The sequence below is a fragment of the Myotis davidii genome, unplaced genomic scaffold (genome assembly GCF_000327345.1).
Source record: "Myotis davidii unplaced genomic scaffold, ASM32734v1 scaffold125, whole genome shotgun sequence".
Lineage (NCBI taxonomy): Eukaryota > Metazoa > Chordata > Mammalia > Chiroptera > Vespertilionidae > Myotis > Myotis davidii.
Genome location: NW_006299390.1, coordinates 4738321 through 4764191, shown reverse-complemented (window position 1 = coordinate 4764191; position 25871 = coordinate 4738321). Strand labels below are relative to the sequence as shown.

General features: G+C 37.2%; 1 protein-coding gene across 5 annotated transcripts in view; it reads right to left on the bottom strand.

Annotated features, from left to right (window-relative positions):
* RSBN1L (round spermatid basic protein 1-like) overlaps window positions 1-25871 on the bottom strand; it is a 55029-nt gene that overhangs the window by 7345 nt on the left and 21813 nt on the right. For all 5 annotated transcript variants that reach the window (XM_015571257.1, XM_015571258.1, XM_006774910.2 and 2 more), the window contains 3 exons: window positions 9440-9577; window positions 7145-7287; window positions 4019-4186 (listed from right to left, as the gene is read on the bottom strand). In XM_015571257.1, coding sequence (XP_015426743.1) covers window positions 4019-4186; window positions 7145-7287; window positions 9440-9577 — 449 coding nt within the window. The remainder of the gene's footprint in view (window positions 1-4018; window positions 4187-7144; window positions 7288-9439; window positions 9578-25871) is intronic.

Sequence of the window (25871 nt, the reverse complement as noted above, 5' to 3'; positions counted from 1 at the left end):
TACGTTTTAATTTTTATTTTTGTGTATGGATACCCTGTTGTTCCAGCATCATTTCTTGAAAAGACTCTTTTTCCCCAGTGAATTATTTTGGCCTCTTCACTAAAAATCAATGAACACTGGACACTATTCTGTTCCATTAATCTTAAAGTTTATCTTTATACCAATACCACCCTCTCTTATTTACTGTTGCTTCAAAGTAAGCTTTACTAGTAAAATGACAGGCAGTGTAGTGTAAATCCTCCAACATCATTCTCCCTCCATCTTTCCAAGACTGTTTTGCCAAGGTTCTTTGTATTTAAATAAGAAAACCATATTAGCCCTAGCTGGTTTGGCTCAGTGGATAGAGCTTTGGCCTACCGACTGAAAAGTCCCAGGTACGATTCCTGTCAAGGGCACATGACCAGGTTTCGAGCTTGATCCCCAGTAGGGGGCCTGCAGGAGGCAGCCAATCAATGATTCTGTCTAATTATTGATGTTTCTATCTCTCTCCCTCTCCCTTCCTCTCTGAAATCAAAAAATGAAATAAAATTTTCAAATAATTTTATTGATTTTTTACAGAGAGGAAGGGAGAGGGATAGAGAGTTAGAAACATCGATGAGAGAGAAGCATCTATCAGCTGCCTCCTGCACACCCCCTACTGGGGATGTGCCTGCAACCAAGGTACATGCCCTTGACCAGAATCGAACCTGGGACCCTTCAGTCCCTAGGCCGACGCTCTATCCAGTGAGCCAAACCAGCTAGGGCTAAAACAGTATCTTTTAAAAAAAAAACGTGTTAGATTTTATTAGGATTAAGTTGATCTATAGATCATTTGGGAAGGAACTGACACAATATAGAGTCTTCCAATCTATAAAGAAGGTCTATCACTACATATATGTAAGTCCTTAATTTTTCTCATTAGTGTCTTATAGTTTTTAGCATCTGTCTTATATTTTTAAAATTTATCTCTATTTCAGGTTTTTATACTATTATTGTGTGGTATTATTTTTCTATTACATTTTCCAAATGTTTATTGCTGATATATAGAAATGCAATTGACTTTCAATATTGCCTTAACCCAAGACTGATACATTTGCTTATTAATTCTAGTACTTCTTTTGTAGACTTGAGGAATGAACTACTAATACATGTAACAACTTAGCTGAACCTCAAAAACATTATGCTAAGTGAAAGAAATCAGGCATCATGTATGATTCTATTTACGGAGGCAATACTAACCTTTGAAGACAAAAACAAACAAAAAGATTAAAGAATGTCTGCCCCTAACTGGTTTGGCTCGGTGGATAGAGCATCAGCCTGCGGACTGAAGGGTCCCGGGTTTGATTCCGGTCAAGGGCATGTACCTTGGTTGCAGGTACATCCTTACTGGGGAGTGTGCGGGAGGTAGCTGAATTGATGTTTCTCTCATCAATTTTTCTGACTCTCTATCCCTCTCCCTTTCTCTCTGTATAAAATCAATAAAATATATTTTTTAAAAAAAAGAATGTCTGGAGCTGAGGTAAGGACGGGGGAGATTAACTGCCAAGGGATATGAAGGAAACAAAATGTTCTATTATCTTAGTCGTGGTAGTGATAACATGCCGATATACATTTCTCAAATGTACATCAAATTCTGTATTTATAATAATGTGTGTATATGTTATTCAATGTAAATTATACTTCAAGTAGAGGCCCGATGCACGAAAATTTGTGCAAGAGTAGGCCTTCCTTCCCCCAGCTGCTGGCACTGGCTTCCCTCCAGCCATCGGCAAGGCACCCGGGATTCAGGGGGCTTCCCTCCAGCCCCGGCTTTGTCCAGAAGGATGTCCGGTCTAATTAGCATATTACCCTTTTATTATTATAGATAGATGATTGGATTTTTAAAAAATTGGATTTCAAAGAAGCAAACTCAAATATATAAATCTACCAGGTGGCCAGGTGGTGTGACTCAGGGCATCGACCTATGAACCAGCAGTTGGATTCCAGGTCAGGGCATAAGCCCAGGGTGAGGCTCGATCCCGAGTGTGGGGTGTGCAGGAGGCAGGCAATCAGTGATTCTCTCTCATCATTGATGTTTCTATTTCTCTCTCCCTCTCTTTCCTCTCTTAAATCAATAAAAATATATTTTTTAAAAATAAATCTACAGGGTAGAGCAAATGTAATTTTACAGTTATAAGTACACAAAACAGAGTTTATTCTTGTATTACCATTTTTTATTAATTATGGAATTACTTTCCATACAAACTGTAAACCTACCTTTGCTTCACCCTGTATATGAATCCTTCATAATACCTAGAGTGGTATAATTTGATCAATACTTCATAAGCCTATCTAGCTGATGATTTCTATAAAGTCTAAATCAATACTGGTCTTTTATTTCAAATTAGTATTAAGCCTGGCTCTAAGATAAAGTCAAGAATCTAAGACTCTAATACCTCATGTCTTCTTGAGAAACATCGATCAGCTGCCTCCTGCACACACCCTACTGGGGATATGCCCGCAACCAAGGTACATGTCCCTAACCGGAATCGAACCTGGGACCCTTCAGTCTGCAGGCCGATGCTCTATCCACTATGCCAAACCGGTTAGGGCAAGCCATACTTGCATCAGAGCCAAGAAGCCCTCTTATAGCACCAACAAATTATTTTCTTGCCATCTTTAATATAGGAAGCAAATTGTATTTTACAATAGTGGGAAAACTCAAAGCTAGTAATATCTCATTCCAAAATCTGTCTCAAGCATATTCTTAAATCTGGCCACCTAACTTATTAGTGTATAGTAGTTTGGCAATAGTCTCTATACTATGAAATTGCTAGCCACAAAAGTGTTTTTTTTATTCAATAGATATTTATTGGGAACTATGATGGGCCCATGAAGGATAGAACACAATCTCTAACCTCATATCAAATACATAGTGAAGAAGAGCATATATACCAACAATAACTTAAAGAAGCTTAAAAGAGATTTTACCAAAGTGCTAAGGCCATGAAACAGGAATATTTATCTTTGAAAGAAAGTGTAAATATGTAGCTAACTTTACTGAACACTAGATTTCACTCTAAATAATTCTTGATGCCATTCTTAAATCCTTTTTACCAAACATTCAAGAGAAATTTCATTAATTTGAAATAGGAGTTTGTAAGGATTTCCAGATTACAGGAAGAGCATAGAAGCTATATGGAAATAACCACAAATATTTGAAAATTAACATTTAAGTTAAACACAATTCAATTATTATTGAATTATTAACGATTAATACTGTTTTCTTAAGGATCTCTTAGGGTTAATTCAGTACTAGCTACTTTGTTGAGAAAATAACATATTCCAACTTAGGTTTCATACCTAAACAGTACTCAGTTTGAAAACAAAAACTTAAGAGAGCAAACGTATCTTACAATATCAAGAGCTTTGCTATATGTTTTGTATCAATAAATGGAAATTTTCTTAATTATGGGATGATACCTTAAGTATATTAAAGAGACATCCATTTTCTTAAACTATAAAAAGATTCAAAGTGAAATTTGTAAAAATTATTATACTAAATCTTAGCAGGGAGCAGCAAGGTAGAATAGTATAAAGAGAAAACATAAGAGTCTGGCTGGAGTCAGATCTGAGATCAGTCTCAGCTCTACCATTTATTAACTCTATAACTATGATAATGTTATTTCACAGCCTTGAGCCTCAGTCTCCTTGTGTGATAAATATGGGCCTAGAAGTAGGTAATAAAAATCAAATCAATACTTGTAAATAGGCATATAGTAAGCACTAAGTGAATCTTAGTTTTTCCTTTTACCTTAGATAGGATCATTGTTTTCACCTATAGTTACTTGGAAAATAAAATTACTTCAGTCAAACCCAAAAGACTAAATAAAACTAGGTTCTAGTCATTGAAAATCTTTTTCAGTGCAGTTAAAATATCCAACTTTAGGGAAAATAAAATTTTCCCCCCCACAGAAAGGAGAATGATCGAGAAACTTCCCAAGAAAAAATTTAGAAGCCAAGAAAACATTTCATTAAAATAGCAGTAGTTAATATATACCACTCTCCACAGTGCACAGCCTTCAACACTCCAACTGCAGCTGTAGTCTGTCGTTCAAAACCTTGTCCTATATGATCTGCATGAGCTCTTGTCCTGTCTTCGAAGAGCATCTCACGGGGCTCACTAGTTCGAGGTAGGTACTGCAGGTTTTTTATTTCATTGGTAGTTCTGTTTAAAAAAAAATTACACTTATATTTTATATAGATGGGGGTAGGCTTATGTATTAAGGATTAATTGCCCTCAAATATTTGTACTGATGTACTAAGGCTTAACTGCCAACAAGCATTGAGTAATCACATAATTCAGGGAAAGGAAATGTCATCTGCTCCAAAATTAAGTTTTATTTTTCAAATGAACACATATAAACAAGAACACATATATAATCCACTCCTTTTCTTAACACATCCTTCATAACTGGAAGTTCTTTTTGTTTTTATTCCTCACCTAAGGATATGTTTTTATTGATTTTGAGAAAGAGAGAGGAAGGGAGCGGAAGGGAGGGAGAGGGAGACACAGAAAGAGAAATATCAATGGATGTGAGAAACATCAATCAGTTGCCTCCTGTACACGCTCCTACTGGAGACCAAACCAGCAACCTAGGTATGTGCCCTGACTGGCAATCGAACTCACAACCTTTTGGTGTACCAGACAATGCTCCAACCAACTGCACCCTTCGGCCAGGGCCATAAGTGGAAGTTTTAAGGCAACACACACTAAGATAAAAAACCAAATTACAGGTGGTGTGGTTTACCCAGGTTTCCCTATGCAGAATCTTTACCTGAAGTTTGGGCCTAACCCAGCCGTGGGCAAACTACGGCCCGCAGGCCGCCCGTTTGAAATTAATAAGACTAAAAAAAAAAAAAAAAAAGGCCGTACCCTTTTATGTAATGATGTTTACTTTGAATTTATATTAGTTCACACAAACACTCCATCCATGCTTTTGTTCCGTCCTCCGGTCCAGTTTAAGAACCCATTGTGGCCCTCGAGTCAAAAAGTTTGCCCACCCCTGGTCTAACCTGAGGAAGCATGTTCCCAATCAGGGCACATGGCTAACATAATGTATATATCTGGAACAAACAAGTAACTTTAAAAATGCATTAATATTTATAGAACACCTACGATATGTCAGGTATTATTTAGGCACTGAAGCTAGTGAACAAGACAATAGTGAATAAAATAAATTCCCTACTCTGGTGGAAGTTTATATTCTGGTGAAAGGAAGACCCAAAAAAAATGAATACCAAGAAAACAACAAGCATATAAGTACTTCCACAAAACACGCATGGTTTATTGGGGATAGAAAGGAATACCTGAGCTCCCTCTTACACTGGCCCTCTTCTCTACTGCTCACACCTAGAGTCCACATGCACAAAGAAGCTGCTGACGACTTAGCCTCACTCACTGCAGAAACCCTCTCCGATTTTGCTGTAGAAGAGGAAAAGACTGAAAAGAATTTCTTTGGTGGGGAATCACTGTCTTATTTATCTTTCTGTATGGTTTTTCTGTTACTTCCAAAAACAAATCCAGATTGTCCCATAATTTTCTCCTCTCATCCTAGCCCAGTGATGGCGAACCTATGGCATGCGTGTCAGAGGTGACACACGAACTCATTTTTTTGGTTGATTTTTCTTTGTTAAATGGCATTTAAATATATAAAATAAATATCAAAATATAAGTCTTTGTTTTACTATGGTTGCAAATGTCAAAAAATTTCTATATGTGACACGGCACCAGAGTTAAGTTAGTGTTTTTGAAAATGCTGACACGCTGAGCTCAAAAGGTTCGCCATCACTGCCCTAAGGGATAGGCTAATTTACCACCAATCTCTACTCCTTAACTATACTCTTTGTGTAATCTTGCATTACAGTCTTTTTACAAACTTACACACAAATACCGATGATGCTATTACATACTTTTTTGCTCTTTGAGGTTAATGTTATATAGGTATCAGAAAGCTAATTACATAATAATGTTGCTTACTGTGGGAAGTTAACAGGCTTTCAAGCCCACAAGTTTGGGGGTAGGCTTATGTGTTAAGGATTAATTGCCCTCAAACATTTGTATTGATGTACTAAGGCTTAACTGCCAACAAGCATTGAGTAATCACATAATTCAGGGAAAGGAAATTTTAGGTCATCTGCTCCAAAATTTCTCACTAGTATTATTGCCATTATAAGTTTTTATCTTGCTGAAAAAGGTTTCTTCTAGGCTTCAAACTTTTATTCTATTATTTTTATTTTTTACCTTATGTTTAAATATCAAACTTCTTAATGAGGTAGGAGCTATGGCTTTTCCTTTCAGGTGGACTGCCTATTATGTCATCATTACACATGAATAAATATTTCCTTTTCCAATATACAGTGGGGTCTTGACTTACAAGTGTCCCGACTAACGAGTTTTTTGAGATACCAGCTGTCTCTGGGCCGATTTTTTGCATTGAGTTGACAGAGTAATTTGAGTTAACAAGCTCCTTAACGAGCTCCTTAACTAGCTCGATCTCGGAACGAATTAAATTCGTAAGTCAAGGCCCCACTGTACTTTCACCTATTTGTGTGCTCTATCCTATTCTAATGATCTTTTTTGAACTTTATAGTAATTTTTATTATCTAATAACACAAGGACCCCTCCTCTTTCTCAACTGTCTTGGCTATTTGCTGGCTTTATTTATTCTTCTTTATAAAGTTTTATATCATTTATCCAATGCTAGAAATATCAGTCCAATTGAAATACTAAGTTTCAAAGAAATATTTTTATCCAATCGAAAATACAGTACCGTTTTCCATTTGTTTAGATCTTATTTTATATCCTCTATAAGATGTTTTAGTTTTTTTTAATATGAGTTCTAAATATTTATTAAATTTATTCCAAATAGTTTATGTCTCTACTGTGAATGATACTTTTCCCATTTCTAATTACAAATTATTGTCATCTGCCTTCATTTCTCATGTTTTATTTATATTTGGTACATTTTTAAAAATTATATCAGCATATATAGCCATTCTTAAATTTAAATTCCAGTTATGCCCTAAACCTTCCCCTCCTTCTCCCTCCAATTTTCAACACATACACACACCCAAACATATCAACACCCATCCTCAGCAATACAAATTTGTATATCCAACATACCTTTTCCTTTTGAAAGGTGACTTTGGCATATCAGCCACAGGGATCATTTGTTCTCCTGGGCGTACCCACATGATAGGACCATCATCACTATCTTTTCGACTCTCTAATTTTAGACTAGATAGTGTCCCCCATGGCAGTGTACACTAGAGGCAAATAATTACATAAAAATGAATTATTTTCAAAATATATCTTTAACTATGCATTAAAGAATACTGCCCCCTTTAAAACTTTCATATATATTTTTATACTTATGCCCTTTGAAAGATATACCTATATTGAATATATTCCTACATATGCATAATTTTCCATCAAAAATTCTATTCCAAACACACAAAGAGAATAATTATTTTGGTGTGATTTCCTCCCCCAACCCTGTCATGAACATGATTCACTATACTCATCATTTGTTATTCTTCCTTATACCAAATTTGTTAATAAGTTGCCAAAATATGCAAGTATTGTCCATGAGAATCTATAAAAATAAAAAGATACCTCTTTGATTAGTTATAATCAAAGCCTAGTACAAAGAGGAAAACCAAAACACAATCAAAATTTATTTCTGTTTAGTAGTTGCTTGAAAAAATTATTGGATTAAAAAGCAGAGATTAAAATTTTTGAGAAAAAAAAAGAAATGACAAAGAATCCATGGAATGGTGACAATGGCATTAAAAAAAAAAAAGTCATCCCATACCCCTTTTCAAAAAGGGGAGAATTGTCAAATTAAATTTCTCCAGAAAGAATGCATTTGTTTTTAATTTTAAAATCTCAAAAAAATATTTAAATAATAGTATTTTTAAAATACCATTCAATACAAATGCAACCAAATTCCATGATATCACTAGTTGGGAGAAATAGAAAAGAAATATAAAGTTCAAAAGAATAAAAAAGGAACTGAAAGGAAAATAAACCGTGGTGAAAAAATACACACACACACACACACATAGACTAGAAAATTGAGCAAGCACAAGTAAAAAAAGAAGCGATGTTCAACAGATTAAGAGGCAGCAGTAGTGCCGAGACCGGTTTGGCTCAGTGGATAGAGCGTCGGCTTGCGGACTGAAAGGTCCCAGGTTCGATTCCGGTCAAGGGCAGGTACACTTTTTTTAAATCTTTATTGCTAAAAGTATTACGTATGTCCCCCTTTCCCCCCTTTGATCCCTTCTAGCCCATTCCTATTCCCATCTCTGCACCCCTGCCCCAGGCCTTCACCACCCTATTGTCTGTGATAAACTAATCTTGTCAGATTTTAATCTTTGAGTTACTAATTAAATAATCTAGCTCAGAGATTCTCTAGCTAGAAATCATTTAAAGACTTTAAAGGGACCTTAAGCTACATATTTTATTATTTATTTAATTACTTATTTACTTATTATATCTTTATTGATTTCAGAGAGGAAAGGAGGAGGAAAGAGAGAGAGAAACATCAATGATGAGAGAGAATCATTGATCAGCTACCTCCTGCATGTCCCCCACTGGGGATCAAGCCTGCAATGCAGACATGTGCCGCTGACAGAAATCGAACCTGGGACCCTTCAGTCTACAGGCTTGACGCTTTATCCACTGAGCCAAACTGTTTAGGGCTAAGCTACATATTTTAAATGCCTATTTTATGGATGAGGAAAATGAAGTCCAAAAATGGCTTGCCCAACCCAGCTAGGTATAGCCAAAAATGAAATGCAGCCTGGCTGGTGTGGCTCAATGGTTGAGCATTGACCCATGAACTAGAGGTCACCAGTTCGATTCCTGGTCAGGGCACATGCCCCAGTTGTGGTCTTGGTCCCCAGTAGGGGGCGTGCAGGAGGCAGCCAATCAGTGATTCTCTCTCATCACTGATGTTTCTCTCTCCCCCGCTCCTGCCCCTTTCCTCTCCCTCTCAAATCAATAAAAGCCTATTTTTAAAAAATGAAATGCAGATGTACAATTTCCCAGGCCAGTTTTCCACAATGCCAAATGGCCACTCCCTTTTCCTAAGCACTTATACATCCTTCCTGTACTTCTTAAATCCCCTAATATTCTGTCTATTGCTAATAAACAGATGAAACTTAATTTCCTAAAGTGGCAGTAACAGGTAAGAGTTATTTTCTGGTCTCCCACTTAGCTCTGCCATTACAATTAGTACCAGAGAAGTCATAAACATACACTACACTAGAATTTAATTTCTCATCTCTTCCTTTCCTTCCCTCCAATTCAAATAAAATAAAAAAGGTTAGAATTCTGAAACAACCATCTGTATCACCTGTAGCATAAAAGTAACACCCACAATATAGATTGCTTGATATATTTTTTTTCTCTTACCTTTAAAAACGGTGAATCTTCCAACATATCAAGGAACTCGGGGAAATAATCTCCCACTTCTTCATCAACTGCTCCTACCAAACTAATTTGTCGCATTGGGCCAGCTCTGTAAGTACCGTGAGAATACGTTCTTTTTACCTGAAGGATATGGAATTAATTAAAAGTTATACATAAGATAATATTTGCTCTCACTGTGTAACACTAAATTATATTGTCCAAAAATGTTTGAAGATAATGTGAGGCAAGCAAAACAAAACAAAAAACCTTTACAAACAGTAAAAAAATAAATAATAAAAATAAACATCTGCACTAAATCAAGCTATTTTACCTTTCCTTACTAATGCCTATGCATAGCTTACGAAAACAGCTGAGATAAACAGCTGATAATTTTATTTTATTTTATTTTAAATATATCTTGATTTTTTACAGAGAGGAAGGGGGAGGGATAGAAACATCAATGAGAGAGAAACATCAATCAGCTGCCTCCTGCACACTCCCCACCAGGGATGTGCCCATAACCAAGGTACATGCCCTTGACCGGAACTGAACATGGGACCCTTGAGTCTGCAGGCCGACGCTCTATCCACTGAACCAAACCTGTCAGGGCTAAACAGCATACTTTTAGACAACTGAACATAACTTCTTATAATAAATGAGTTCATTATTTGCTCAATGATGCCACTGTAATTATATTCAAAAGTTTATATATCTAAATTTTTCTAAATGGCTCATATTGTTTTTATCAGAATTTTCAAAAGTACATACTGTGAAAACGCTACATTTAACCATCACCAGTGGTTGATTTGTCTAAAAGGCCACAGGGAATGATCTTTCCTCCTAGATCTTATCATATTAATTAGGATCCAATTTATAATTCTAACTCTGATGAAAAACTACTAGAGATTAAGAACCAGGAGTTCTAGGTCCCAAATCTACCTTTGCTATCTACCAGCAATATGACCTTCAGAAACCACTTAAATTCCCTGAGTTTTAGTTTCACTAAATGGAACCGTTTACTTTATATAATTATTAAGAAGACTTAATAATTATATAAAGGTACCTGCAGAGTGTTAGCAAATGGGTATTACTCAAATATCAACCAAACTAAAACAGCCTACAGCTCAAGAATCATTGGTAAATGAATTTTCACAAGTACATTTAAGTCCTGAAAAGAGACCTATGCCTTTTCATATGCTAACATTAGTAACAAGTCTTTTTTTTTAATATATTTTTATTGATTTCAGAAAGCAAGGGAGAGGGAGTGAGAGATAGAAACATCAATGATGAGAGAGAATCACTGATCGGCTGCCTCCTGCACGCCCCCCACTGGGAATCGAGCTCGCAACCTGGGCCTGACCGGGAATCAAACCAGTGACCTCTTGGTTCCTGGGTCAACGCTCAACCGCTGAGCTACACCCGGATGGGCACAAGTCTGCTCTTGACCAGAAATCAAACCCTTGACCCTTCAGTCCAAGGGCTGATGGTCTAACCATTGAGCCCTTCCAGGGCTAGACTCTACGTCTTGATGGAAGTTGCTGCAAAGTCACATAGCAAAGGGCGTGAGTAAGGGGCAAGGTGGGGGATGGGAGCCACTTTTGCAATCAATCAACCACAGTGGTTTGGGGGAAATTACCTAAAGTGTATGAGAGAGTTAGGAGGCCAAGAGAGGGACAGTGGTGGAGATTTATCTCTAAGATCTGCGCAGGACTCTTCTATTCTTTTACAAGCAGCACGCACCTCCTGTCTTCTAAGAAATGCTTATTTTAACCACAGGCTTTATTTAAAAGGAAGCTGACATCTCCCTATTGACTCTGCTTCCTGGCCATAGTAATTAGACAGAGACAGTTTAAAAAATAAAACAAAAACTTTACTGTAACATTAAACTCCTAGAGGCCCAGTGCACCAAATTCATGCATGGGTAGGGTCCCTAGATCTGGTTGGCGATCAGGGCTGATCTGTGGGGCAATCTGGGGGCCTCCACTGGCACCTGTTTTGGCCGGCCTGGGGCCTGCGGGCTGGGGGGCAGCTCCTGCATTGAACATCTGCCCCCTGGTGGTCAGTGCATGTCATAGCGACTGGTCGTTCTGCCGTTTGGCCAATTTGCATATTAGACTTTTATTATATAGGATAGAGAAGGGATAAATACAATAAATAATCAAAAAACAAGAACTGATTACTACCAAATTTAACATTCAGCTCTGTTAGAGTAAATTTTCTGTGTTAAAACCTTAAGTAAAAACCTGTATCATTTAGTAACCTACAAATGGGTTAAGCTTCTTGAGTGGCAATATTAAAGACAAATTGCACGTTTTATCTTATACCTTAAGTACTTTACTATCTTTGATTTAACCAGATGTTGTTATCTTGTAATCATTTTGTTGACTGAAGAGATTACTGACCTAGCCAGGTCACTTCATTCAATTTACACCTTTACATTAATTTCCAAGTTTACAAATGTTCTTTGTTTAAAAATAAAATGAAACACGTCTAGTACAGACCTATATATAAAAAACTTTATCATAAAATAAAGTAGGACAAACTTGATCTCCCCTCTGCCCATGTCTATTTTGGGGTTACCAAAGAAGAGGCTATGCCTTTTGAAGATTTTTTAAAAGTATGATCCTATTAAAATTCATAAATATTTCAAATGATATTTTAAAAAGTAAAATAACATAGACTCTATTTTGATTATAATCTTGTATATTTTATTTGAATGGTTATAGTTAATTCTTGTCACCTCATGGCAAAACACATATATATTATATTTAAAATTCATTTACATACATAATTTGCTCAATGAAAGTACAGATCCCTCTCCTTTCTTCACCAAACTGTGCTAAAATTATAAAGTACATTCTGTCTGTCTACGAGTGAAACCACAGGTAAATTCCACTAGAACTGTGGTCAGCAAACTGCAGCTCGCAAGCCACATGCGGCTCTTTGGCCCCTTGAGTGCGGCTCTTCCTAAGCCTTAGGAGTACCCTAATTAAGTTAATAACAATGTACCTACTTATATAGTTTAAGTTTAAAAAATTTGGCTCTCAAAAGAAATTTCAATCATTGTACTGTTGATAGTTAGCTCGGTTGACTAATGAGTTTGCCGACCACTGCATTAGAAAGTACGATCTTTTAAAAAACTGTTAAAACTTGCCGAAACCGGTTTGGCTCAGTGGATAGAGCGTCGGCTTGCGGACTGAAAGGTCCCAGGTTCGATTCCGGTCAAGGGCATGTACCTGGGTTGCGGGCACATCCCCAGTAGGGGATGTGGAGGAGGCAGCTGATCGATGTTTCTCTCTCATCGATGTTTCTAACTCTCTATCTCTCTCCTTTCCTCTCTGTAAAAAATCAATAAAATATATTTTTTAAAAAAAACTGTTAAAACTTAGCTATCATGTTTAAAACAAAATAGCAATTAACTTCTAAAACATTTACTCTCTAAACATTCAATGTAGTACTCTAATAACCAACAGGATGTCTACGGCCACCCCACCCAGAATGGGCTCAGTCTCATCTGATTTTGTAAGCTAAGCAGGGTCTGGCCTGGTTAGTACTTGATAACCTAATAGAATTCATATATTTAAATTTAAAACTAAATTTTGCAAATTAAATTAAAGTCATCAAAATGTTAGTTTGTGAAACTAATTTAAATATTAAAATACACTGTAATATAACTTTTAATTATATACCATTCAAAACTTTCTAGCTTAATAACCCAATACTTCAAACATATACTAAATCAATTGGAACCAATTATTTAATATTTTAAGCATGGAAAATTACATATAACAATGTATTCAAATTCAAAAGTATATACCTCTTAATAAAATATATAAATGGCACTTAAGCTGCTAAAACAAAATATAAAAATATAATCCATACACTTCTCACACAAAAAGTAAATACTGCCGAAACCGGTTTGGCTCAGTGGATAGAGCGTCGGCCTGCGGACTGAAAGGTCCCAGGTTCGATCCCAGTGAAGGGCATGTACCTGGGTTGCGGGCACATCCCCAGTAGAAGATGTGCAGGAGGCAGCTGATCGATGTTTCTAACTCTCTATCTCTCTCCCTTCCTCTCTGTAAAAAATCAATAAAATATATTTAAAAAAAAAAAAAGTAAATACTTCTTGATTTAAGTGGCAACTATTTTACTCCAAAACTATATACTACCCCTAGCCGGTTTGGCTCAGTGGATCGAGCGTCGACCTGTGGACTCAAGGGTCCCAGGTTCGATTCCGGTCAAGGGCATGTACCTTAGTTGCGGGCACATCCTCAGTAGGGGGTGTGCAGAAGGCAGCTGATCGATGTTTCTCTCTCATCGATGTTTCTGACTCTCTATCCCTCTCCCTTCTTCTCTGTAAAAAAAATCAATAAAATATTTTCTTAAAAAACCTATATTATATATATAGCAAATAACAGTTTCCCCTATTACATGGAATAAATGTAAATCTACAATATCATAAGAAATTTTTTAAAAAGCTCAATTCTCCAAAACTCATCCATCCAACAATTAAAACTAAAGGGAAGTGGGGTGGAGGAGGGAACAGGTAAGGTTTGAAAGACTTTCTAAAGAGCCAAAATATATACCAACAAAGACCATGACTCTTAAAAGGGTATTCTTATTACATATATATGTTTCTACATTTAGCATTATTCTAACTAATCTTTAAAATAATAAAAATTAAAAAACACCAATTTACAAAGGGGAGGGGGGGCAAGAGGCAAGCACAGCTACAGCTCCCGTAAGACATCATGACAAACCAAGACAGAAAATAAAGAATTAAATTTAGCTGCATATGCTCAATAAACAGGCTATTTTCATTGAAATCTTAGTACTTAAAATTATATGCTGTACTGTCTAAAAAAATCATCTGAAAACCTCACACCCTGATGACACTGGACATGAGCTTACTATATTCTTGTTCACATAGGTAAAAATTAATCTACCCATGAGCTTTCTGATAGTTAAAAAATTAACCTGAAAATTTGAAAACATGTCATTGCTTTAAAACGTATTCTATATGCTTCCTAAAAGAGAAATGTAGTTATAGAGTATACATACATACTCCCAATTTAGGTATAGCATTCTCAAAAGATAATAAAAGGTAGTAATGATATTTATATAGTATTTGCAAGCACTTAATTTAAATAGTACGTTTATATTTAATTAGTGTTTTTGAACAGGTGTTTAATCTAAATCTCTCTACAGTCCCTGTGCCCCCAAAAAACCTACCACCATTATAAAATTGCTTTTTAGAGTTCCCCCTCATATTTATTCTACAAATGTTATAAAAGGAAAAGAAAAAAGAAAATGGGAGACTTCTTATGCCCAGTGCCAATGTATCCATAAAAAAATCTCAGAAGTTTTAGTTAACGGGAAATGAACTATTTAATTAAATTATGTTTAAACTAAAATCTTATTTATTATTTCTCATATAAAATAATCTTAAAAAACAATTTATGATTCTGAGGTTGGCTTGTTACAAGAAGAAAAAAGGAGCCTTACCAAAAGGAAATATATTGCCAAATATAAATCTCTAATCTTTTTTTTTATTGCTTAACGTATTACAAAGGGTATTACATATGTGTCCATTTTTTCCCCCCGCCCTAGACAGTCCCCTAACCTCCCCTATCCCCCAGTGTCTTATGTCCATTGGTTATGCTTATATGCAGGCATACAAGTCCTTGGTTGATCTCTTACCCCCCTACCTCTTGCCCCACCAACCCTTAAATCTCTAATCTTTAATATTGCTTTCTCTTACTTAACTCATAAAAATTGCTGCAAAAAGGGAATAAACAAATATGGTAATACATAATTAAAAAGCCATGAAGAATGACTCATTGAAACAATGTGTTGTTTTCCTAAATGTGTTCCCTAATGTGTCAGTCTTTGAAAAGAGGATTCTATAGTCAAATAAGTTTGGAAAACTCTTCCTGTCTAGGAAGTTCACCACCCACATTGGCTATTAAAGTTTCTGATAAGTCACAGTAAATAAACATAACTTATTTGGCCCAGCATTACACAATTTATTTTGACTTTAAACTCTGTTTTTCTTAAAGTTGCTTTAGCACACTTAGCTGTACCCAAGATATTAAAAGTTACAAAGAATAATTTAATAGTGATCCACAAGTCATTCACTATTGATAATTCCCTTTCTTCCCCCAGAAGTTATAGATGTTTCTAGCTAGTATAAGCACCAATGTGAAAAAAATACAAAAGTAGGATAGTTATTAGAGCCAAAAATTTAAGGGGGTGAGGGAAGAAGAGGCTGTTGGTTCAATTTCTTCTGGTTGGTTTCATAGTGGGGGTGAGGGTGAGGTGGGGAAAGGAAGATGAGAGAGCGGAGTCTAAAAAACAGGGTCAGCTCGTAACACTCTTTGGAGGCAGTCCATACATCTAACATAAATGAATGTGCCACAAGGGGGAGACATTCCCCTTAACACCTGGCATATCTTTTAAAGAAAAGATAGGTAATAACATTGAATCAACACTTAATTTTTAAAATATCTACATAACTTCAACTAAAATAACAATGAAAATGTTATTACTCATTTTAAAATTCATACAATAAAGGAAAAAGAATAAGGCTCCCTTTCTCAATTAGATTATCCAGTACCTGCCATAATATTCAAAGATGTGACAGGCACAATTGGTCAAAATAAAATTTAGTACAAAAGCAGGCAATGGTTCAAAGACAGCACAGCAAATCATCTTTACTGGCCCAGCACAGCATGAACTCAACAAATAGTCCTTCGCTCTCAGAACAGATTAGGCCTAATAATTGTTTCACTATTAGAAAATTGGCCATTTAATCATGAATTAACACCCTGGCTTAAGTTATTTGGTACAAACAACTTAGAACCAGGATAAAATATAAAATAAGATTTTAAAGAGTGTGGGGCAGGGGGAATGGAAAATTAGAATTAAATTGCTTCGGTTTTCACAGGGTTCAGATTGTGTGCTGATTAAATACTGAAATTTCAATATTTAGATAGAAATGTCATATATTCCTTAACAGATAAAATTCCCGATTTACTTGCCTTTTTGCTTTCCTACCATCAAAGAAACAGAACAGTAAGTGTCCAAATGAATATTTGAACAAAATAAAGATGTTCAAAATATTAGGATGGATGTGGCAAAGTTATTGGCCAAAAATTTTTTCAAAGTATATATATATATATGCTCACTTCTGAGTAATATGACTATGCCACTTCGATCATTAAGAAATGACTCTAGTTTTGGCCATGTGACTCTGGCCAATGAGACATTAGCAAACACAACACAAGCAAAAGCTTGAGCACCAATGATTACCCTCTTTTCTGCTTTATGGAACCCTGCAACTACTACCATGTGTATGAGCCCACAATAGTCTGCTAGATGAGAAAAACCTGATCATCACCCCAGCTGACACTGCACCAACCACCAGGCATGTAAAAATGAGATCTTCTGCCCAGCCCACATGGGTCAGTGGTTGAGCATCGACCTATGAACCAGGAGGTCAAGGTTCAATTCCAATTCAATTCCCAGTCAGGGAACATGCCAGGGTTGCAGTCTTGAACCCCAGTGGGGGGTATGCAGAAGGCGGCCAATCAATGATTCTCTCTCATCATTGATATTTCTATTTCTCTCTCTCTCCCTTCCTCTCTGAAATATATATATATTTTTAAGTGAGGTCTCCTAAGACAAATTGATTTGCCAACCACGAGACATCTGAACTAAGCCATCAAGACCCAGCAAAGCTGACAAATAATTTTAAACCATTAAGCTTTGAGGGCTTTTGTTTTCTACAGCAAAAGAAGTGATATAGATAGGTTACAAACTTTCAGCAAAAATCTGTATGTGTTTCTATTCTCAAATAGATTTTTATTATTGTTGATTGATATTACACCACTCACCTCAGAGCCGCATTAGAGAAATAACATGAATTATTAACCCAACTAGTGGTCTGGTGCATGAAATTCGTGCACATTAAAAGGGAATTAATTAGAGGAAATATTTTAATATTGCTATTTTCCCTTTCTCTATAATAGAAGTGTCAGAGATGAAAAAAAATTAGTAAAATGTATATGAAAATCTCCCTCCTGTCAGCGTCTGGCGTGTGCCACGGGACCCAGAGTCAAGTCCCTGCCCACCTGCACGTGCCTCGAAATTGTGCGAGACCCAGACCCTGCTGGCCTCACCCGTCAAGCTCCGCAGGACAGGGGGCGTGGCCTCAGGTTCCCCGGCCCTGGCATGAGGGTGTGATGGCCATTTGCATATTAGCTCTTTATTATATAGGATATATAATTCCACATGTTCTTCAAACTTTTCAAGCAACTTGTAAGAATATAGGTGATGATGGAAAACCAAAGAATAGGATGACTTGATCCTTAGTGTCATGTGCGCGCGCGCAAGTGTGTGTGTGTGTGTGTGTGTGTGTGTGTGTGTGTGTGTACACATATATATATTGTGTGTGTGTGTGTGTGTGTACACATATATAAATATACACAAAAACCTCAAATTAATTTTAGGTGTCTCAAGGATAAAGGCTGAACAGATACAAATGAATGTTTCTGAAAACTACATACAGAGTATAGTACAGAGATAAATACCATCACTATAAAGATCACAGAAATTACTCATAAACTGTCATCTTTTTGTTTCCACAGAATTTATGGCAAATTATTTTGATTGCTCTGATTTTACTATTTAAAATAAAGGGAGAGAGGGGGACTAGTCACTTCAGGATACAAACCCAGCATGAATATTTGTGGTTTAGGTTCCACAAGCTACTGGTAGTCAGGACCATCAGATGACACCATCTGGGGAATGATATTCACATTACTGTGAATGGCTGCAGTGACAATTTATGCCATCATACAGTACAGTGGCCATGCTGGTAGTATTTATTCTTTTGGTCTGATCTAAACCCAGAACTGAAATGATGGAAACCTGTCTGAAAATTCAAACTAACGGGTTTTTATTTTTTTAAATATATTTTTATTGATTTCAGAGAGGAAGGGAGAAGGAAAGATAGACACATCAATGATGAGAGAGAAACATTGATTGGCTGCCTCCATGCTCCCTACTGGGGACTGAGCCGCAACCCAGGCATATGCCCTGACCAGGAATCGAACCATGACCTCCTAGTTTATAGGTCGATGCTCAACCACCGAGACACCCCAACCGGGCATTAATGTGTTTTTATTTACAGTACAAGCTCCACCATTTGCACAGGTTACAATATTAAAATACAAAAAATAGAAAATACATATTTTAACATTATATGCAATCTATTTGATCTATTAAAAATAATGTTAATTACATATACTCATTACCATTATAATGAAATTTCTTTCTTAGACACTGCTAAATGTATTTTCCAAAGTAAGATTAAATGAAAAGAATAAAGGTCAGATTCCCAATCTTCTCTGTCAACTCACTCTTTTCTCTCTTCTCATACATTAATGAGAAAAGGTTCTACATAACCTAAACTATTGAACTTAGTTAATGAAAAGTCATCAATGACCAAACCATCAAGCTTTATTTCTGAGCAACCACTGGAACATGAATTGGCTTTATTACCCACAACTTATTTATCTTTGTTATGACTGATATTAAGTGAAACTCAATAGCTAATATTGATAACTCCCTTCCCATAAAATACTAATACACATTAACTCAATTAATATTATCATTTCAACCAATTCTTTTGAAGACAAATTTTCATGTCAGTATGTAGGCTAATTCATATGACATCATCAAAATATATAGTTTCACTATGTGATTCTACTAAAAAGCAGGCATGATAATGCGATAGATAAGGAAGGGGATACTGGAAGAGAAGTGAAATACAAGATACATTTTTAATTTCTGAAGATGACTGTTAACATCACACTCTAAAAGGCGCTCAGAACTTCCAGAAAGAGTGATTAATAAAATGAAGTCCATAAATAGCTAGGAGCAGGTCTAACAAAAGATGTGCAAGATTTGTAGGCTGAAAACCAAAATATATTGAGGAAAAAAATGAAGGGAAATACCATCATCACAGACCGGAAGATTCAATATTATTAAGACATCAATTCTACCCAAATTTATCTATCGTTTCACTGTAATCACAATCAATATCTGGCAGATTTCTCTGTGGAATCTGATATGCTAACTTTAAAGTTTATGGAAATATAAAGAATCAAGAAAATCTTGAAGAACAGCAAAATTGACACTTATTCTACTAGATATCAAGAAAGTAATATAAAGTCACACCAATTCAGACAAACAAAGTAATGAAATTAAAGTGAGCCCAGAAACCCACACCTATGTGATCAATTAATTTTTAACTAAGGTAACAATGCACTTTAATGGAGAGTAATGACTTTTTGGAAAATGGTTGAGGCCACCGAATACCTTATGGAAATATATGAACCTTGATCTTTATCTCATATCATATACAAAAATTAATCCCAAAAGAACTATATAGATTTAAACATGAAAGGTAAAACAATAATAGCTTCCAGAAAAAAACTAAGGAGAATATATTAAGCAAAGATTTTTTAATAGGATACAAAAAGCACTAATCGTAAGTGGGGTGAAAAACCTTATTTTAGTTTACATTAAAAAAACTTCTAATTATTGAAAGACATTCTTAAGAGTGAAAAAATAAGCTACCAAGAGAAAGGAAGTATTTGCAATACATGTAGCTGATACAATTCTAATCCACAATAATATATAAAAACCCCAACAAATCAATTAGAAAGGTGGGACAACCAAACAACTGGCTGCTATGATGTGTACTGACCACCAGGGGGTGTGAGCGGAACATGACAGGCGTTGGCAGCAGGTGACAGAGCGCGGAACATGGTGGGCATCGGCCATGGTGGGATGGTGGAGCAGGTGAGCGGGGGCACCAGACCAAAGCAGGGGGGCGCTGGTCACTGTCATCAGGGAGCACCTCTGGTGAAAATTCTTTGCTCCCATGCACTGCGATCCCACCCAGGGCTCGCACCTGCTACCGGCACCAGCCCCGTCAGCTGGTGTGAGTGCTGGCTGCTGGTCCTAATCACCCCTCAGAGCTTCTCCACCTCCCCCTGCTCCTGAGGGGCAAATGGGGCTGGCAACTGCCACTCGCACTCGCTGCCGAGGAAGGCCCCACTCGCACCTGCTGCCAGGGCCGTATACCAGGTGCTGTATAACAGCACGGGTCCCAATCACTCCACGCCGTCAATGGGTGCAAGCAATGGCTGATGGCCCAGATCGCTCTTGAGGGCTTCTCCCCCTCCCCCTGCCACTGAGGGGCGATGGGGCACCAGCTGCCGCTCCTACCCACTGACAGCGCTGGCCCCACTCGCATCCACTGCTGGTGCTGGCGGAACCCAATCGCTCCACACCATCAATGGGTGTGAGTGGGGCCGGCGCTGTCAGCATATGGGAGCGGCAGGAGTGGGGCTGCCAGCAGACAAGGGACTGGGGGCCGTGGCGGGAGGTGTCGGGAGGGACTGGGCGGGAGCAGGGAGGATAGGCTGAGATCCGCCCCTGTGCTCACAGCAGCCTCACGGCCCACAGTTCCTTTTAAAGTGCATGAATTCGTGCACCAGGACCCTAGTCATTTTATAAAAAGGTGCTTGAATGCCTTAGTCCTCAGGGAAATGTAAATTAAATCCACAATGAGATTCTATTACACAGCCACCAGAAAGCTAAAATGAAATAGATAGGTACTACTAAGTGTAGCCAAGAATGTGGAACACTGCTGATAGGAATGTTAATTACTACAGCAACACTAGAAAACCTGCACTATCTGGTAAAGCTGAACATCTGCATACCTTTGACCCTGAAATTCCAGTATTACTTTTATATCCAACAGAAACAAATACATATGTTCACCAAAACACATGTACAAAAATATTCAGAGCTGCTACAATTATAACAGCCCCAACTGGGAAGAACTCAAATATCCACCCATAATAAACAAGGATAAATAAAACATAGCATATTCCTACAATGGAATACCTTACAGCAATGGGAAAACAAACTGTTGATACACACAAGATGAATGAATCTCACAAATATAATGCTGAAGGTAAGAAGCCACACATGACAATGTACATACTATTTGATTCTATTATATCAAAGTTCAGAAAAGGCACAATTTATTTTTGGTGTTCAAAGTTAGAAGAGTGATAACCCGGGTGTTTATGTATGTGGTGGTAGGGGGCAGGGGTGGGGCAGAATGGTGATAAAGAGGGGTTGGGGAGGGCTCTGGATACTAATGATACTCTACTTTTAAAAATCATGAATGTGTTCACTTTGTAAAGATTCATCAAGTTATACATTTGTGTGCATTCTGTGTACATATTATACTACAATAAAAAGGTTATTTTTAGCCAAAACCGGTTTGACTCAGTGGATAGAGCGTAGGCCTGCGGACTGAAAGGTCCCAGGTTCGATTCCGGTCAAGGGCATGTACCTTGGTTGCGGGCACATCCCCAGTAGGGGATGTGCAGGAGGCAGCTGATCGATGCTTCTCTCTCATCGATGTTTCTCTCTCTCTCTCCCTTCCTCTCTGTAAAAAATCAATAAAATATATTTTTAAAAAAGGTTATTTTTAAAAATTGGTTTTTAAAATCTTTAAAATGTTATTTTATTTTAAATGAAAAATAGAACTACCATATCATCCTGCAATTCCACTTCTGGGTATTTATCCAAAGAAAACAAAGTCACTGCCTTGAAAAGATATATGCAACTGCCATGTTGACTGAAGCATTATTTACAATAGCCAAGACATAGAAACAGAAACAACCCAAGCCATCAGCTGATGAATGAATGGAGAAAACACACACACACACACACACACATTGGGGGGGGAATATTACTTAGCCATAAATAATAAGTTCTTTTTGCAAGAACATGGATGGACCTCAAGGGCATTACACTAAGTCAAAAAAAGTCAGAGAGCCCTAGCCAGTTTGGCTCAATGGATAAAGCATAGGCCTTTGGACTGAAAGGTCCCAGGTTCAATTCCGGTCAAGGGCACATGCCTGGGTTGTGGGCCTGGGTGTGCAGGAGGCAGCCAATCAATGATTCTCTATCATCACTCATATTTCTATCTCTCTCTCCCTCTCCCTTCCTCTCTGAAAACAATAATAAACATATTTTCTTTAAAAAGTCAGAGAAAGAGAAATACTACATGACCTCACTTATATGTGGAATCTTAAAAAAAAAAAAAATGAACTCACAGATACAGAGAACTGATGTTTGTCAGAAGGGGGAGTGAAAAGGGTAAAGGCAGTCAAGGGTGCAAACTTCTTATTAGATAAATAAGTCACAGGGATGTCTTGTTCAACATGGTGACTACTAACAACACTGTATTGTATCTACGAAAGTTGCTAAGAGATCAAAGATCAAAGATTAAAATTTCTCATCACAAGCGCCAAAACCAGTTTGGCTCAGTGGATAGAGCATCGGCCTGCGGACTGAAGGGTCCCAGGTTCGATTCCGGTCAAGGGCATGTACCTCGGTTGCGGGCACATCCCCAGTAGGAGATGTGCGGAAGGCAGCTGATCGATGTTTCTCTCTCATCAATGTTTCTAACTATCTCTCTCCCTCCCTCAAAAATATATTTTAAAAAATTTTAAAAAAATAAAAATAAAATAAAATTTCTCATCACAAGAAAAAAAGTTTGTAACTATGTGTGGTGATATGTATTAACTAAACTTTGTGGTAATCATTTTACAACACATACATATATCAAATCATTATGTTGCAACTTAAAATTAATATAATGTTATATCAACCATCTCAATTAAAAAAAAACCCCACAAAACTCACACCCATTAAGCAGTTACTCCCCTTTTCCCCCTTCCCAATCACCAATTTACTTTCTGGTTCTAATTTACCTATTGTGGATCTTTCATATAAATGGAATCATACAACATGTGACTTTCTGTGACTGGTTTCTTTCACGTAATGTTTCAAGGTTCATCCACACAGCAGCAGTAGCAGTAATATAATCCTTTTTATGGATGGATATTTCATTGTGTGTACATACCACAATTTAATCAACTTTGTATCTGCATATGAAGTATTTTATGGTAATTTTTTATCACGAGTACCTGTTGAACTCCCTACCATCAATTAACATACTCTTAAAGAGTCTTTGGTCAGAAACTAATCATCACCTATTCAACAAAATGGAAAGCTGTTGTAATATTGCACTAAGTCAATATAACAATTCTTTGTAAAACCTGCTTTATTCTATAGAACATTTCTAACCACAACTCTTTCAATTGAGTAATATCATCATTAGCATTATTTTGTAGGTGAGGAAACTGAGACGTAAGGACTTTAAGTCGCTATTCAAAGTCATGGGTGATAAACAGCGTAACCAGGACTATACTCCTTCCATTTCCATCCACATCATAACAGAGTTCATTCAGCTACCCACACTAATCCAGACACAACTCACTACACTGACTATAAAATAATTCTATAAATTACATTTGGAAGCCAGGTTCTCAAATTCGGACAAGAAAGTCCTCAAGTTATAAACTGGTTTAGCTCTAAATATATGGCTGTACGTTAGTCCTGTAATTCATAAAGCAATTTCCCAAATAGAAAATTGTATAAATGGTTTTCAAAAATCATTTCCTGGAGGGATAACACAAAAATAGGTTAAGAGATAGAGCTTTTGCCGAAACCGGTTTGGCTCAGTGGATAGAGCGTCAGCCTGTGGACCGAAAGGTCCCAGGTTCGATTCCGGTCAAGGGCATGTACCTGGGTTGCGGGCACATCCCCAGTAGGAGATGTGCAGGAGGCAGCTGATCGGTGTTTCTCTCTCATCGATGTTTCTAACTATCTCTCTCCCTTCCTCTCTGTAAAAAATTAATAAAATATATTTTAAAAAAAGAGATAGAGCTTTTAGTGAAAGAGTCGAAGAAATTTTAAATAAAACTACACCAAAAATAAATAAAGAATTTAAAAGATAGCAAAAAAATAAAATAAATAAAACTATACCACAATAAGTATGGCTCATTTTGTTCTACTGCTCTCTTCTGAATCCCATTCAGTTTCATAAAGCCAGTGCATATGAACAAACCCAAAGCTACCTCCCAGTCTACAGAAAACACTTGCATGGTCTCCTAATTTTAAGAACAACAAACAAACAAACAAACAAAAAAACAAGCAAACTAAGAATCCAGTATGGAGGAAATATCAAATGAGCAGTTCAGGGTAGCTTTTCACTAGATATTCTCCCTTATACCATAGAAATGACTAGATCTGGAGGGTCTTATAATGAAGGCACATGGACCTTGTACAGGTATCTTACTAACACTGTCTAAAGCTCAAGAGGTAAAAGCAGTCCTTGCAGCTGACAGATCACATAGATATGGGCCAGAGCCACAGCTGGCAATGAAGATGTATCTGCCTGGAGTTTCCTCTGTGTAATATGTATTAGCCACACACCCTGAATAGGTGATGGCACCAGGGCAGGCAGCTCTTTAAAGGATTCGAGACCTACAACCTAACCATGTATTGGCACGATTAACAAGTCTTACTATGTCCTTTCATTTAACAGCAAAAGCACAGTTTTTGCCCTGGCCTGTGTTTTCAATGGTTAGAATGCCAGCCTACTCAGCAATGGGTCTCGGATCCAATTCCCAGTCAAGAGCACATACCTGGGTTGCAGGTTCAATCCACGACCTCAGGCACGTGCAGGAGGCAACCAACCAATGCGTCTCTCTGACATCAATGTCTGTCTGTCTATCTCTATCTCTATCTCTTTCTCTCTTTTTCTCCCTCCTCCCTCTCCCACCCTAGTTTCCTTCCACTCTCTAAAAATCAGTGGAAAAAATAACCTCAGGTAAGAATTAACAAAACCAAAAAAAGGAAAAATCAGTTTTCATACTGTACTTACTACATAGTTAAGATGAATATTCTTATCATTTAATGAAAATATAATAATTCCTAACCTTGAAAGAGAATTTGGGAAGCAAATCTAAGAATTATGACATTTAGCCTGGCCGGTGTGCCTCAGTGGTTGGGTGCTTACCTATGAACCAGGAGGTCATGGTTCAATTCCTGGTCAGGGCACATGCCCGGGTTGCGGGCTCAATTCTCAGTGTGGCGGGTGCCAATCAGTGATTCTCTCTCACCACTGATGTTTCTCTCTCTCTCCCTTCCTCTTTGAAATCAATAAAATATATTTTTACAAATAATAATTATGACATTTAAAAGATAACTAAAATAAACTTGCATAGTATGACAGTTAGAAAGTTTGTAATATGGTGGAAACAAATGGGACTGGAAGTCAAAAGGCCTCATATAGGTGCAGAGTGCGCGGAGCGGGCTGGCAGCGCAGAGGGCGCGGTTGTTGTTTTCAATCTGGAGGGAGTCGCAGACTCTGAGCTCCAGATCCGGGCGAGTCTTTAGGGGCACAGACTCAAACGGGAGAAGCGGGACTGTC